Here is a 13,973-nt window from a genome sequence, read left to right as displayed (position 1 = left end):
ATCAGTATCACCACCTCCAGCTGCCAAAGGCATGGGAATTGCGATAGCATGTCAGTTGATTGTATAGTTGTGGCTTTTGCGTGCTGCCGCCAAGCGTTGCAGTTTCAGCACGATGGGCAAGCACCTTAATAGCTACGCAGCTGGGAGTTAGCTCTCAAACACAGCAAGCTTGTGACAGGCAGGAAATTCGACGTGGCCAAGAAGTGCGTCCGATGACAGTGCAGTTAAAAGGATGCATTGAGAAACACAAGCTGCAAAAAATGCACTTCAAGAGACAAGCTGTGCGAGATTCGCGAACTGGAAGAAGAGCTGCTCTATTATGTGATGGAAGTGCAGAACTACAGTGACGTGCTGACAGTGGACATGATGTGTGGCTTCTTGTGGGATGAGCGTGCATCAGAGCACAGCACCAGCTCGGAGTTCAAATACTCCGCGAGTGACAACTCGACATAGAATAAATGCCGCTGATTCCCTGATTAGTATGTTTTTACTCTAAAAAAAAAAAATTTTTTTTGCACGTTGCATGTATGGGCCGCACCCCAAAAATTGGCCCTCAAATCTGGGAAAAAAAAAAGTGCGACCATTACATGCGTTTCTACCTGCCACTGACAGATGGTGGTCACCATTTCCACTTGCACAGACCCTTGTAATGCTAACGCAATAAAACAAGCACAGCAAAGATTTGCGGAGACGCTGGCCATGAGGGTGGCCAGCGCCTGAAACCACTCTGGGCAGCCCAGCTGATTACTATGGAGACAACCACTGCTTACCTGCAGTTTCCTCTCCCTCACTTCCTGCCTCTTGATTTTCCGCCGGTCGTCTTTCCGCCGCATGGAGTCCTGCATTGTTCTGGGGTACTTCTTGATCTGCCAACAAAACATGATGAGAAAACGGCAATTGCCCAGATGATCGTAACAGAAGAGGCAAGTGTCAATACAGCCAGGACACTGCCCTACTGCGTACACACACACTGATATGCCCATCTGTCCACAACATTGTGCAGCTTCATTAAAATTCATTTTCCACAGCTCTGCATCCCAAGGTCACATCAGGAAGACTACTCTGTCAGCAGCAGATATGAGCACATGTGTAAAGGGTGCACGATTCTGCTACAGTACCACATGCCATTTTTGGCAGGGGCACTTTTACAGTTCCTCAAGAGAGAGAAGACGATCATTCAGTGCAAAATTACCAGCCTTGTGTGCAGATACAATTGTGCTGTTGAACTTCAATATCACTCAGAGAGGCCTAGAAAAAGCCCCAGAAAAAGCAAACGATACAACTTCACCACCCCTGGACTAGATGGTTGACAAAGACGCTTCTAGTCACTTGACGAGCTGAACCTTTTCCCTGTTCACAATCAGCTTACCAATACAATAACAGGCTGTTATAATCAAGCCATGACTGGTGTGACACTGCACCTGCAATACAGCAACTCCAGCATGAAACGAAATTTAATGTGCAGAATGCGCCATGCTTGTCGAGAGCCATCTGGCCGCAGTCTCCGGCCACAAGAACTCCACATCTTGAACCCGGCAATTGCTGCCAAATAAACCTTCCTTGCACTGCAGCATTTCACAAAGCTTAAGGGGGGAGGCTACCCTTGAGCATCAACTTTTTTATTTCTTGAGATATCTGGATGAAATTTTCAGGGTAAGCTTGTAGCACAAACATTTGAAGAACTACCAAGTTTCATGGAGCTGTGCCCACTGGTTCTCAAGTTACATGAGTATATCAAGGTGGTTTACATGGGTTCCTTGGGACATGCCTGGAAAATCTGCAAAATGTGCTGGCACTTTGAAATTCAGCACAGTCATTCCTGGATAGGTACCCCAGGGCAAGACAAGGCCCTTTTTGTAAATTTCTTTGCTGAAAAGTTTTAGCACAGCCCTGAATTTAGTGTTACTTATTAGACCTTCATTAACCAAATTTTAATTGTTTATTACAAATTCCAGAGACAATATCTTAAAAAAACGGGCTTGTCTTGCCCTCAGAAATTTATTCAGGTATGGTGCAAAAGAAACCCCATGAAATTCTGATAAGTGGTTCCCAAGATATGGCTTTCCCTAGCAGCCACGCCAGGCAAAATATTGATTCTGAGAAAATGGCCTTAGAAGATTGAGAGAACACCAACTTTTTTGTTTCTTGAGATATCTTGATGAAATTTTCAGGGTAGGCTCACAGCATAAACACCTGAAGAATTACTAAGTTTCACAGAGTTGCGCCCTCTGGTTCTGAAGTTACAGGAGTATATCGAGGTGGTTTACAAGGGTTCTTTGGGACAGGCCAGGAGAATATGCAGAATGTGTTGGCACTATGAAGTTAATTTATGATAATTCCTGAATAGGCACCTCAGGCAACAACAAGGCCCTGCGAAAATTCTTTGCTAAAAAATTTTAGCACATCACTGAATTTAATTACTACTTAGACATGCACTAATTAACCAAATTTTATTTATCAACAATTCCAAACACAATATTTCAATAAATTGGCTTTTCTTGCCCCCAAAATTTATTTATGTATAGGGTAAAAAGACCACACAGAAATCCGATGAGTGGTTTATGAGATATGCTGGGGTGAGCAGCCATACAAGGAAAAAAATAAAAAATTCACAGAAAATGACCCTCAAAAGTTGTGACATTTCCAGGTCTAAAACGATCCCGCTGAATAGCTGGAGCTGTCTCCGTGCTTTCTTTTTTTTTTTTTTGCCGCCTCTGAGTTGTCATTTCATTCTGTTCCTCAGCCTTGCCCATGCGCAGGGCGTCTTTCTCCGCCGCCGACTGACCCGTACATATCTAGAACGCTGGACGCGTCGATGCAGTCGTCGGCAGCGCGCTTCGCCATGCGGATAGACCTCATAGAATGCGTCCGTGCACCGAACGCGTGTCGCGTCTTGAATTTCGTTGTAGGCATCGTGACCGACCGTGCAACGATCAACAAGCTACACGACACTGTTCAAAGGGCGTGGCGACAGACTGTAAAGACGGCGATCGCAGAAATGGCGAAAGGCGAACACACCGCACAAAGGAGAGCGAGCAGCCGGAGCAGACGACGCGCAGGGAGCAGCCGGCGGAGACCATCGCGTCAGCGCGCGCAGCAGCCAATAGCAGCCGCCCGTTCCCCCGCGTTCTCGAGGAGCGCGCGCTTGGTCCAATCGTAGCCTCGGATTTCGGACGCGGGAAACTCGAAAGCAGCCGCGAGGCCCCCAATCAAAAGCTAGCCACGCCTCGAGCACGCAGCCGCCGTCGCCGCCGCCGGCAGTAAAGAAAAGCGCAAGGATTCACGAACAAAACAAGACCAAAATGGTGGCGCTCGGTTCAGCGTGTGAGGAATGGCACCTGCGCGAAGTTGGGGCATTTTCGGCGCTTGCTCGCGGCTCAGGGGCCGCCGTGGCTTGTTATATTTCTAATTTTCAATATTTCTACGGCAAATTAGGCATTGATAATTACAGAAAAGGTAGTTTATAACATATACAAACGGACTATATACTTTTCCAAAAATTGACTTTTTCGCGATTTTTCGGTTTTCAAAGGTAGCGTCCCCCCATAAAGGACAACACACATAAGATGCTGTATCCCCCAAACACCGTATTACACAGGAGGTGGCCAGCAATGGAATGGGTGACTCACGAACTCCGAGTCTGGCTCTTCGAAGCGGTAGTTGAACTTGTGCTCAAACACCTCCTGCTCCTCCAGGGTCGCCTCATCCGCACTCAGGTCTTCCTGGTCGTCCAGCTGGGCCGGGGGGGCCAACTGGTTCTGCCCCAGGTAGCGCTTGTTGAGGATGTAGTCCCGGAGGAACTCCTCCGACTTCTCCAAATTGCTGCTGTTCCAATAGCTGCGAAGGTAACCCTACAAGCAAGCAAGCAAGCAGGTGCTGCGTCCCGATGCAAGTCCAAATGTAAGCAGCATGCAAGAGGTTCTATGCACTTTTATGCCTGCCATCTGATTCAGAATGCAATAAAAAATGTGGCAGTCATGATGGTGGTGGTGATGATGGCCACCATTACAAGCCAGATTATGCCCACTGAAGAACAAAAGCCTGGCCTATCTCAGCACACACTTCCCAACCCCATCTCTCCATTTACATTTGGCTGCCCCTGGCTACACTTGCTTTGGAATCAATTCCTTTGTCCAGTCATCTGCTCCCCGCACTGCATGACCCACTGAGCTCCCTTCTTTCCCCCCTTGAATCTCCCTAGGATGTCACTTAAGTTTATTGTGCAATCCGCGCCACTCTCTTTTGTGAACCTTGCAGCTCCTGCACGAGTGGCAGAAAGTGGTGATGGCCAACAAGAGCCTCCACTCTATATATATATACCGCATTGATGGCATTACCTGTGAGAGCTAACATTATCCCGCATAGTGGGCAGCCCCATGGAAGATGAAAGATTTCGGCTGATTCGACACAATGGTCAGCACCTAACAAGTCAGTCCTCCCTCTGCCTTCCATTAGGTTACCCGTTACAGCCTCTCTAGTATATACTGTATTTACTTGGGTATTTATTGGCGCAGCTGTGTCACCACGTGCGGCTGCAAAAGGTAAGTGGTGTCGAAAAAGGTCGGTAATTCACTTGTACAGTATAAGCTCGTTAATTCGAACTTCACGGGACCGGGGAAAAAAGTTCGAATTAACCGATGTTTGAATTATCCGATGTTCGAATTATCGAATGGCCGCGAAAAAACTGACAAGAACCTTTGCATTACTGTATATGTACCGGTAGTTACTCGCATAACGAACCCACTCACATAATGAACCCATCCACCCCCGATATTTGCTTAAGAATTTGAAAAAAAAAAAAAGAAAGTGTCGTTAATGCTTCCCTCCGTTTCGCATGTCAGGGTCCACAACGCATTTCTTGGCAGCGCGCCAAGATGCTGCGCAGCGTGTATTTACTTTTGACGTTGGTTCTAGCAAGGGGGAAGCGAACTTTGGCAGAGTGCCAGCGCTTGTCTGGTTGTGCAAGCCTCGTTTTCAGTACTTTGCCTTATCGTGCGATGGGCGACTGGGGCAAACGCTGTCTACTGCCACTCAATCATTGGAACGCGCATAGCAGCAAACGCCTTTTGCAGCGAACAATGCTAAAACAGCGTCATGATCGCGGCTGACCGCATGCTTCCATTGGCGTCTTATGGGTGGAAGGATGGAGGCTGATCGCGTACTTCCGTTGGCGTCTGATGGGTGGAAGGATGAACGACACTTGCACAGAAAAAAAAAGGGGTTTTTCGCACGTAATTTGTAGCGCCCATCTGAAGTCACAGCCTTTCATGGGCGTTGGCTGGGACCGTGCTGACAGTACTTATCCGTATTTCCGAATTAACAGGGCTCCAATTAACGAGTATTTAGTTGCGAGTTCCGGAAGTTGCGCGGAAAAGAGGGTAGGCAGCCGCCACCGCGGCCACTAACCCCTACCCTTTGGTGCCGCCGGCCGCAGCGCCGGTGATGGCGCCATTTAAGCTTTACCCACTCTTCCACGGTTTTACCTAGTTCCATCTTCTGTCCCCGTTTAGGACATGTCGTGCGCAGCCTCTAACTATGCGGAGGTGCTTTTTTTTTTTTTGGCCACATGCTGTGTGCCAAGCTGCCCAGACGCGGTGGTGCGTAGTTCGAATTATCAACAGGCTTTTTTATACACAGATCTCTATGGAGATTGGCCGGACCAAGTAGTGCAGTTCGAATTATCTGAGAATTCAAATTATCAAGGTTCGAATTAACGAGCTTTCACTGTATATTGGTTCCAGCAAAGAAGAGTCAATTGTGCGCCTTTACCTGGCAGTGTGCAACATAGCAATGACACTGTCTTTGCTATGACAATGTCTTTGCTATGTTGGAATGCATTTCAGCAAAGCAAGTCATAAGACTCTTCTGAATACCAACCGATTTTGTCTCGACCAACAAGACAAAACAAGTGAGCCTCAAGCAAGGTGTCAGTGAGCGATAAGCAGTGTGAACAAACATTTTGGCAGAGAACAGTTGTGAGCAGAACTTGGATTGAAATGCACACATAAGCATCTAGCTTGCACCTGAGCAGGGGGAACTGCTTGTGAATTTTGAAGAGAATACAGATAAGTTCCCCTTTAATTTTTTCCCCTAGATTTGTAACTATCGCCCTGTGGTTCGCTTCCCTGCAATGCACCCTCCTTAGCTTGGTTAGTTATCTGAACTAACAAGGGAGGGCGCCGGTGTCGCAGCGCCACGGATGGAGTGATTGCTGTGCGCAAGCGCAGGGAAGACGGCCCTCTTCGGCTCAGGGCCCTTCGGCTCACGCGCAGTGCTCCGCTCTTCGCTGGCAGGGCGAACGGTGAAGCCTCGTGGGGAGGACGCTCTCCCGCATCTTGTTTCGTCCGACTGCAGAGCTGCGCCCAGCTCTAGCATGGGTGAATGTTCGCTCGTAACCCTGCTGGTGAGTCGGACGTTCTCGATTCCTTAGCAATTTTTTTGCAGGGAGGACGTATCTCTTCCCTATCAAAACCCCACAAATCACTACAGTGGTATTGTTGCAAACCATCAACACAGCATGCAAATGCCAATATTTCAATCTGCACATACCAGCTTTTCAGCATCTTTCGAGTGCTGTATCTTGTTGACTTCACCCTTCAGCCATAGCCTGTATTCTTCTTCAGCAGCATCCTTCAGGAAAGAAAAATCATGCCCTTCAACATTAGGCACGCGCGCACACGCACACACATGCACTTCCAATGACGGCCTCCTTTAACTGGTATGCTTGCACTTGAATGTGTTGAATTATCACGCACAAAGGAAAACACTGACCTGAAAGCTAGAGACACAAAAAAATGAAAAGCTTAACTCTGGCCATTTGTTCCTTACCTGAATAGGCAGTTACAAAGGCTTCCACATTCAACTCTGCACAGCTTTGCATGCCTTTCTTACATTAGTGGGAAAAAAAAACCTTTTGAAGGTGCCACAATAGCATCAATACGCATACAATAGTTAAGTGTGTTCAAAGTGAACACTAGCAAGCAATAAAGCTTATGGCATGCATTACACGAAGTGAACGAAAGTGACTCATTAAGACCAGAGAAATATAAGGAAGTCCTGCCCTTCAGATGAAGCTGCAACATTGAAATCATAAATACATTATAGGCTCTAGATATGTGAGCCACATCCAAGTCATTGAAAAGAATCTAAAAAAAAGGCAAGAGAGCGTGCAGTTGGGACAGTTGGTAAATGCTAGAATAACAAGAAACAGCACAGATATGAGATATTAACTTTTTCTTTACTGCGCCATAGGTCATCGGTCACATATATAAAAGAGAGAGAGAACAAGAACAGAACTAGGAACAAGCGCAGTGTGGAGCACATCCTACACCTACCACCACTTCATGTCCGCACATGACTGCTTTCTCTAGTGGCACAGCAGTCATACTGGCCAACTTGAAAGGTCACAAAACGTGCAGTGTAGTATCATGTGCGCAGCTGCAAATCACAAGAATGGTAGCCAAGAACATGCGCAACGTTTTGTTTAAATTAATTCTTTAGTAACCAAGTTTTGTTTTGCTCTATTCTTTTTTTGTGTGTTAGCAGCATATTTAACGAATAAATTTTTGAAAAGTTTTCCACATACCGACTGTTGCGCAAATCAGAGAAAATCGAAGAAAAATTCTCTCGGCTTAACTGCGCGTTTGTTCGGGCTCAAATTTCGCACAGAGGTTGCATTTAGTGGTCAGTTTTGTTTTATACTACATTTAGGTGGGGTACTTGCCTGATTCGGGCAGAATTATTTGGAAATCCCCATCGTCTGTGGCGACGGAGAACCAAAATCGAAAGACTTCGCAGCAATGGTACGCGTGGCGCCATCTCGCAGCCATCGGAGAAACGAGCTCTCCACTTAGCACAGCTGGGTTTCTCCGGTGGGTGCGAGATGGCGCTACGGGTACCATTGCTGCGATGTCTTTCAGTTTTGGATCGTCGTCGCCACATACGATGGGGATTTCCAAAAATTTCTGACTGAATCAGGCAAGTACCCCACCTAAATGTAGTATAAAACAAAACTGACCACCAAATGCAACCTCTGTGCGAAATTTGAGCCCAAACAAACGCGCGGTTAAGCCGAGAGAATTTTTTTTCGATTTTCTCTGATTTACGCAACACGCGTTACAACTGTGGCGTTTTTTGAGTTCAGAAGTACATTCAATGAGCTACAGTCTGATGTATTACAATCCACAGTGCATTAAGCACTTCTCGAAAAAATAATTTTTATTTCAACAAACTCAAAATCAGTTATTTTTATGAGGTAAGGGAAGAGTTAAGTTATGAAGATGATGTTAGCCACACAAGGAGACTGGCATGTGACAGTGACATGGATCTCAGAGGCCAGGCTACAGTGCCATAAACTTCAACACAGTGGCAACCAGTCTGGCTCCAGTATGGATGTCACAAGTAGGATGAAAATGTTTAAAATCATTTTTTCAGCCATAAATGCCCGGCAAATGCCAACATACTGCGCTTACCTGTCCCTCCTTACTCCGCTTGGCAGTCTTCAGGAGCGATCCACCATCATCCTCATCAGAGTCCACAAGCGCTGCCTTGAAGCTGCACGCCCCAAAAGGAAAAGAAGAAAATCATTTCTCATGCAGAAGAATAATAATCGAATTCCACTAAAATCCCCACCTGAAGCCTTCCATTCTTGGATAGTGAATTTTACAAAAAGACAACAGCAAAAAAGAAAAAGAAAAAGAGGGGGAGGGGGCAAGAGTTCTCTCTCACTTTACTGGATTGTTCCACATCATAGTTTATTTCCTTGAATTATTAGGGTGTCTTGTCAGAAACAGACAGCAAAGACATCTACAAAGAGTGATGATCAAAAATTTCTGTTCTCTAATGTCTAAAAGTTAGTTGCAGACAACCATGGATTAACACACAAATTTCTCAGCAGCCAAACTTCTTTCGAGATGTAGGAATATTGCTTCCAGCAAAACATTGCTCGGTACCAAGCCTACGACACACAGTTCTTGGCAGTACACTGTCAGCAGGGGGATGACAAGTAAACAATTTCCACTAAAAGTGTATTGCCATATTTAATGCAGCAACCGATCCTTCAAGGGGTTCGTTCACATTAAAATATAAGTTACGAGACAAGTACAAATATATACATCTTACACCTAGGAGCCACATTGCAAAAATGGAGTAGTTCAGCCAGTTCCCTAATGGGTGTGCTGTCTGAAAACCTAACACAGACCAGCTACGTTCTAGAAATTTAAAAAGCATACGAACTGAACAGACAAGCACCTTCCCAATATATTTTGCCGCAAATTGCCCACCTCTGCCAGTACCAGAAATTGCCTGGCAGCTGTTTTGTCACAGGTCAATCATAGCATATTACTTGGCATAAAGCAGTTTATCTACCTTCCAACCATGTTGCCTCAAGCATCCAAGGACCAGAACGACCTTCCCACCAGCAATGTAAGCTACTGTAACCATGAAAGCTTCGAGTACATCACCAAACAACTCACCTGCAAATGTGAACACTCATTCCTCTAGTGAGGTAGTTTCACGGGGTGTATGACGCGCAGATAAAAAAAAAAAATAGATGAAAATGACAAACCTTCTTTTCAGCTGCTCTTCTTCAGCAGTGGTAGCATACTGTCCCTGCTTGTGATGCACTGGCCCGGTACCATCGTCCTCATCACCCGACAATACTCTGCGTCACAAGATAAAAGCAACCATGCTTCAACCTTTTTTCCAGGAACGCATGGAATTACCTGCTATACACAGGACCAAGTGAGAAGCAAGTCGCTTAAATTTATCAGCCAGCAACCAGCCGAGCTAATTAGCAACACGCACAAGTCAAATGATTTCCAAGGAATCAAGAGGAACCTGAAAGATGACCATTTTTTCCAAGCACTATCATTCACACACATCCTCTGGCTGTCCTGCCATCCCGAAGCAAACTGTGCACAATCTTCCCTTGAAACTGCACCCTAACACAAGGCATCATACTTATCACTTTGTAAATGTTAACCATTTTGAGACATAAAATACAGTTTTTAAATGCGACCATCAATGTAGCAGTTTTCAAGGAGATTTTTTTTTATTTTGTACTGCTTGCAAAGAGTCCAATTTATTTTGTGGCAACTGATTCGCAACCAAAGAATGAAACATTCAAATCTTAGTATCCTGCTAACTCCGCAAACTTGATTCCCACTTGTACAAGAATTTCATGAGGTCCTCTTTACCCACAGCACAAAAGGTGCACACACTGGTGGAGTGACCAGTTCTACAATTAGTGTTTCTCAAATACACTGCAGCTATCCAAATGAATCACAACGGAAGTGATATTTGCATAAATCTGTTTTCTTGCTGGTACAGACCAAGTTCAGGCCATCCAGTGACAAAAAACTGCAAAATTCTGAACACCTATAACTTTTAGTTGACTACTTACGAGAGCTCCAAAGAATCTGAAATGACACTGTGACAGATTTATGGTGCCACTTGACATCTAGTTCCTTGCACTCCTGAAAAACTCATGGTGTCCGTAAATAGCATTCCGAAGGCTGCTGCAAAATGCTTACCCCTGTTTCTCTACAATTAGTTTTCTCTCATAGTCCTTCAGGAACATGGGTTTGTCCTTTTTCTTTCTTTCCTTCTTTTGCTCACTCGAGTCTCCTGAAAAGTTGGAAGTGGTGCAACAAAGATGGGCAAAAGATTTATGCAATCAATTTTGGCTGACTGGTCATCAAACTGCCTTACCATTGATTGCAACCATGTTTAAAAGACCCAACATGCCCCCATGCTTCCTCATGTAAACAACGCCCATTGTTTTATACTTGAAATGTCAAATATTGAATAGCTTGAGCTGCAGAAAATCCCCAACAGGTAGATTACAAAAGCTATTGGTAAGCTAAAGCCAGAAATAGAGTGCTCACAGGCATGAGCCTCTTAAACCTGCTCTGAGCATACAAACCCTACACTCACAAACAGAACTGCAAAGGAAAAGCAACACTACAGGAATGCAATGGGCACGGATGGCCTGCATGAGATGTCAGAGGCACCAAGACTCCATTAGGCAAGTAATGATAAACAGATTAGAAGAATCAACAAGATTTCATAACAATCCTGAGCCAACAACACGGAGGCCAATGTGACGTGTAAGGCAATAGTGCCGCAGGGAGAATCTGAAGGAAAGAGAAAATGGCAAACACATTCAGTCAAACTGAGCAGCTCTGCGCTGCTATACGCAGCTTAAGCTAATCAGCAGCCAAATGCACAAAAGTTTTCACTGGAAAACACCAACGCACAGGAATGCAGGGAGGCTGATACATACAAGGGTGTCTCTTTAGCAGTGCTCTTCGAAAGAAAGCTACGATCGAGTGCGTAGAGGTACACTTGATGGAAGGAAGGATACTAGCGTTTCGGCGACACTATGCCCCACTTTACTGAGATCAATGGCGTGAGGCGTCCTTAACCAGGAGTGAGTTTTTAACCGAACGCCGAGAAATAGTTGAAACTCACAACGTAATCACAAAGCAGCAACACGCCATGCCATTTTACACATCTAGCTTGAGCACTACAAGTCCGAAGGTCCTCACCTGTGGACTCGAAAAACACCGTATCCTTGTCGTAAATCTTCGGGTCTTTGCTTTTAAGCGCGCTGAGAGTCTCCAGGAACTTTTTCTCAAGGGCCGGAGTGAGCTCCTGTCAGAAATAACCCAGGCAGGGATCGCAAAACACTGGTAGCACCTAGAGGTTGACTAAACGAAACGCAGTGCGCTCACCTCTGCATCCTCATCCTCAGATTCCGATGAACTAGACGAAGAATCCAAGGTGACATCCTCCCCGTATTTGTCCTTCACTGCACGCAAACAGGTGAAATGGCGTCTTTAGGCTTTCCAGAGCGAATAAACGGCTACACAGGAGAGTTAATAAGCGTATCCAAGGCAACAAGCCACGTTTCGCCGCCAAGCAAAAGCGTGGTCGTAAACACGTGTTGCGCATTAAGCCACAGTAGTCAGGAGCAAAAAGGGCTAATTTACTAACGTTTCTGAAGTTCTTCTTTCTCCCTCCACCTGTTGTAGTTCTTGGCGTAGTCCTCATTGAGCTTAAGTTCAGCAATATTGCCGGAATCGCTGTCACTGCCATCGAAAAGGTCAGCCATAGTTGAGTGCGCGGATGGATGAATGGATGGATCATAGAGCTAATATGGATGGATGGATGATAATGGCTTTACTCTATGGCTTTACCCTTTGGATTGGGCAGCAGCTTGCGCCGCCTAGCCTATATGTCCCTATCTGCCTCAAAAGGCAGAGTTGTATCATCATCTGCCTGACTACACCCACTGCAGGGCAAAGGCCTCTCCCATGTCTCTCCAATTAACCCTGTCCTTTGTCAGTTGCCGCCACTGTATCCCCGCAAACTTCTTAATCTCATCCTCCCGCCTAACTTTCTGCCGTCCCCTGCTACGTTTGCTTTCTCTTGGAATCCACTCCGTTATCTTGCCTTCCAGCGGTTATCTTGCCTTCGCAAAGCCCATTTCTTCCTCTTGATTTCAACTAAGATGTCATTAACCCACTCCCGCCCGCTTTCGATCTCTTAACGTTACACCTATCATTTTCCTTTCCATAGCTCGCTGCGTTGTTCTTAAAGGGTCCCTGAAAGGGGTGTCTGAGGTTGGCAAACAAATACTTGCATTATGTAGAGCGTAGGCCACTGAACGTTCATGCCGCGTACAATACATCAAAGGCGAGTAGATAATTTACAATACATTTTCAAAAACTACCTCTCCCGAGCCTCGCGGCGACCAGCGGCGGTGAACTTCCGCCCGAATCTGTACTCATTACGTCAGTTTGTACTCTTTACGTCACAAGTGCTGGGCTATGATTGGTTCGCGGTGCCAACGTGAAATCACGCATTTAACAAACTAGAAGCTCTAGATACTTCACACTCTTACTCTTTTCGGAAACATTTCGCATTTCAGCAAGCAGAGTTGTCGTTTATATGCATGTTTACGCAGTTATTGTGTGTTCGGTGTCAGAAATTAGTACTGCACTTCCGGTTTACAATGTTTTCGTCTGCTCGTGCCGCTTGTGTCACTCCGCCGGCGCCGACGTCGAACCGAATCGAGAATCGAGGTGCGATTTGGAGTCACCGCACTACTGATTTCTGTCGCGACCTCCGTCGCATGCGCAATCAAAATGGACCGGCCGTGCTGTGTCGTTGGTTGCAAAGCCAGGGTTCGGCAAGATGTTGCCCTTCGGTACTGTCTGCCGAAAGATGGAAGTGAGCGAGCCGTCGTCGTCGTCAGGATTCAGCGCTCGATTTCTGAACGGCGTGTCCTTAAAAGCTTGGCCGACGCGCTGCACCGATCGTCGCTTGCGAACTGCCGCCCCACTACAAGCAGGGAGACACGGGGCGGTGAGCATCGCTGCGCCGCCCTACCCAAGCTCCGCTCACAACCGGTGTCGCACTTCGCCGCCGTGCAGCAATGCCTGAGCGCTGCTTGGGATGGTGTACAAATATCACAAGGCAAGACCGCCTTGTTATCAGAAATACTTCTCGAGCAGCGACAAAGCACGCCTGCTTATGTTGCGAGCTTTCGGCAACGGCACCGCTCGCGGGCGCTCAGGGCGACGAGCTCTGCTGCTGCCTGGCTGCCGTGGTCGTCGCTAGGCCTATTGCCTCTTCGGCATCGAAGCTGCAGCGGCCGGCGCTTCGGAAGTCGCCTGAGCTATAATACAAGGCTTACTCTACACATCGCTTTTCAGTCAACAGCATCATCTCACAATAAAATAATAGTATGGTCACTTTCCGCGACTCCTTCTGCAGCGAAGCGAGCGGGCGCCAGGCGAGTCGGAGCCCACGTCGGGCCAGCGGCAGCTGCGAGACGGTTGTGGCAAGAAATTTGCTCGTATCACAGTCGTTACCTTTACCAGCAGCTCAGTATTGGTCAGCGATCCTCAAAAATGACACATTTTTCACATTTCTTATCCCAGGGTTTATTATTTACGTCAAGAACA

The 13,973-nt window shown here is 46.4% G+C and overlaps 1 protein-coding gene across 1 annotated transcript in view; it reads right to left on the bottom strand.

Annotated features, from left to right (window-relative positions):
• LOC149365263 (protein KRI1 homolog) overlaps nt 1–12,155 on the bottom strand; it is a 35,779-nt gene extending 23,624 nt beyond the window's left edge. The window contains exons 1-9 of the mRNA XM_089541442.1: nt 11,998–12,155; nt 11,736–11,812; nt 11,550–11,655; nt 10,533–10,626; nt 9,566–9,661; nt 8,472–8,553; nt 6,550–6,630; nt 3,630–3,851; nt 771–866 (exon numbers count right to left, since the gene is read on the bottom strand). Coding sequence (XP_089397568.1) covers nt 771–866; nt 3,630–3,851; nt 6,550–6,630; nt 8,472–8,553; nt 9,566–9,661; nt 10,533–10,626; nt 11,550–11,655; nt 11,736–11,812; nt 11,998–12,115 — 972 coding nt within the window. The 5' untranslated portion in view covers nt 12,116–12,155. The remainder of the gene's footprint in view (nt 1–770; nt 867–3,629; nt 3,852–6,549; nt 6,631–8,471; nt 8,554–9,565; nt 9,662–10,532; nt 10,627–11,549; nt 11,656–11,735; nt 11,813–11,997) is intronic.
• Between the last annotated feature and the right edge of the window lie 1,818 nt (nt 12,156–13,973).

This window comes from Amblyomma mixtum, chromosome 1 (assembly GCF_055824585.1).
Source record: "Amblyomma mixtum isolate Tamu chromosome 1, ASM5582458v1, whole genome shotgun sequence".
In the NCBI taxonomy this organism is placed as follows: Eukaryota; Metazoa; Arthropoda; class Arachnida; order Ixodida; family Ixodidae; genus Amblyomma; species Amblyomma mixtum.
Note: the sequence above shows the minus strand (reverse complement) of the source record. Positions and strands in the feature narration are given on the sequence as shown.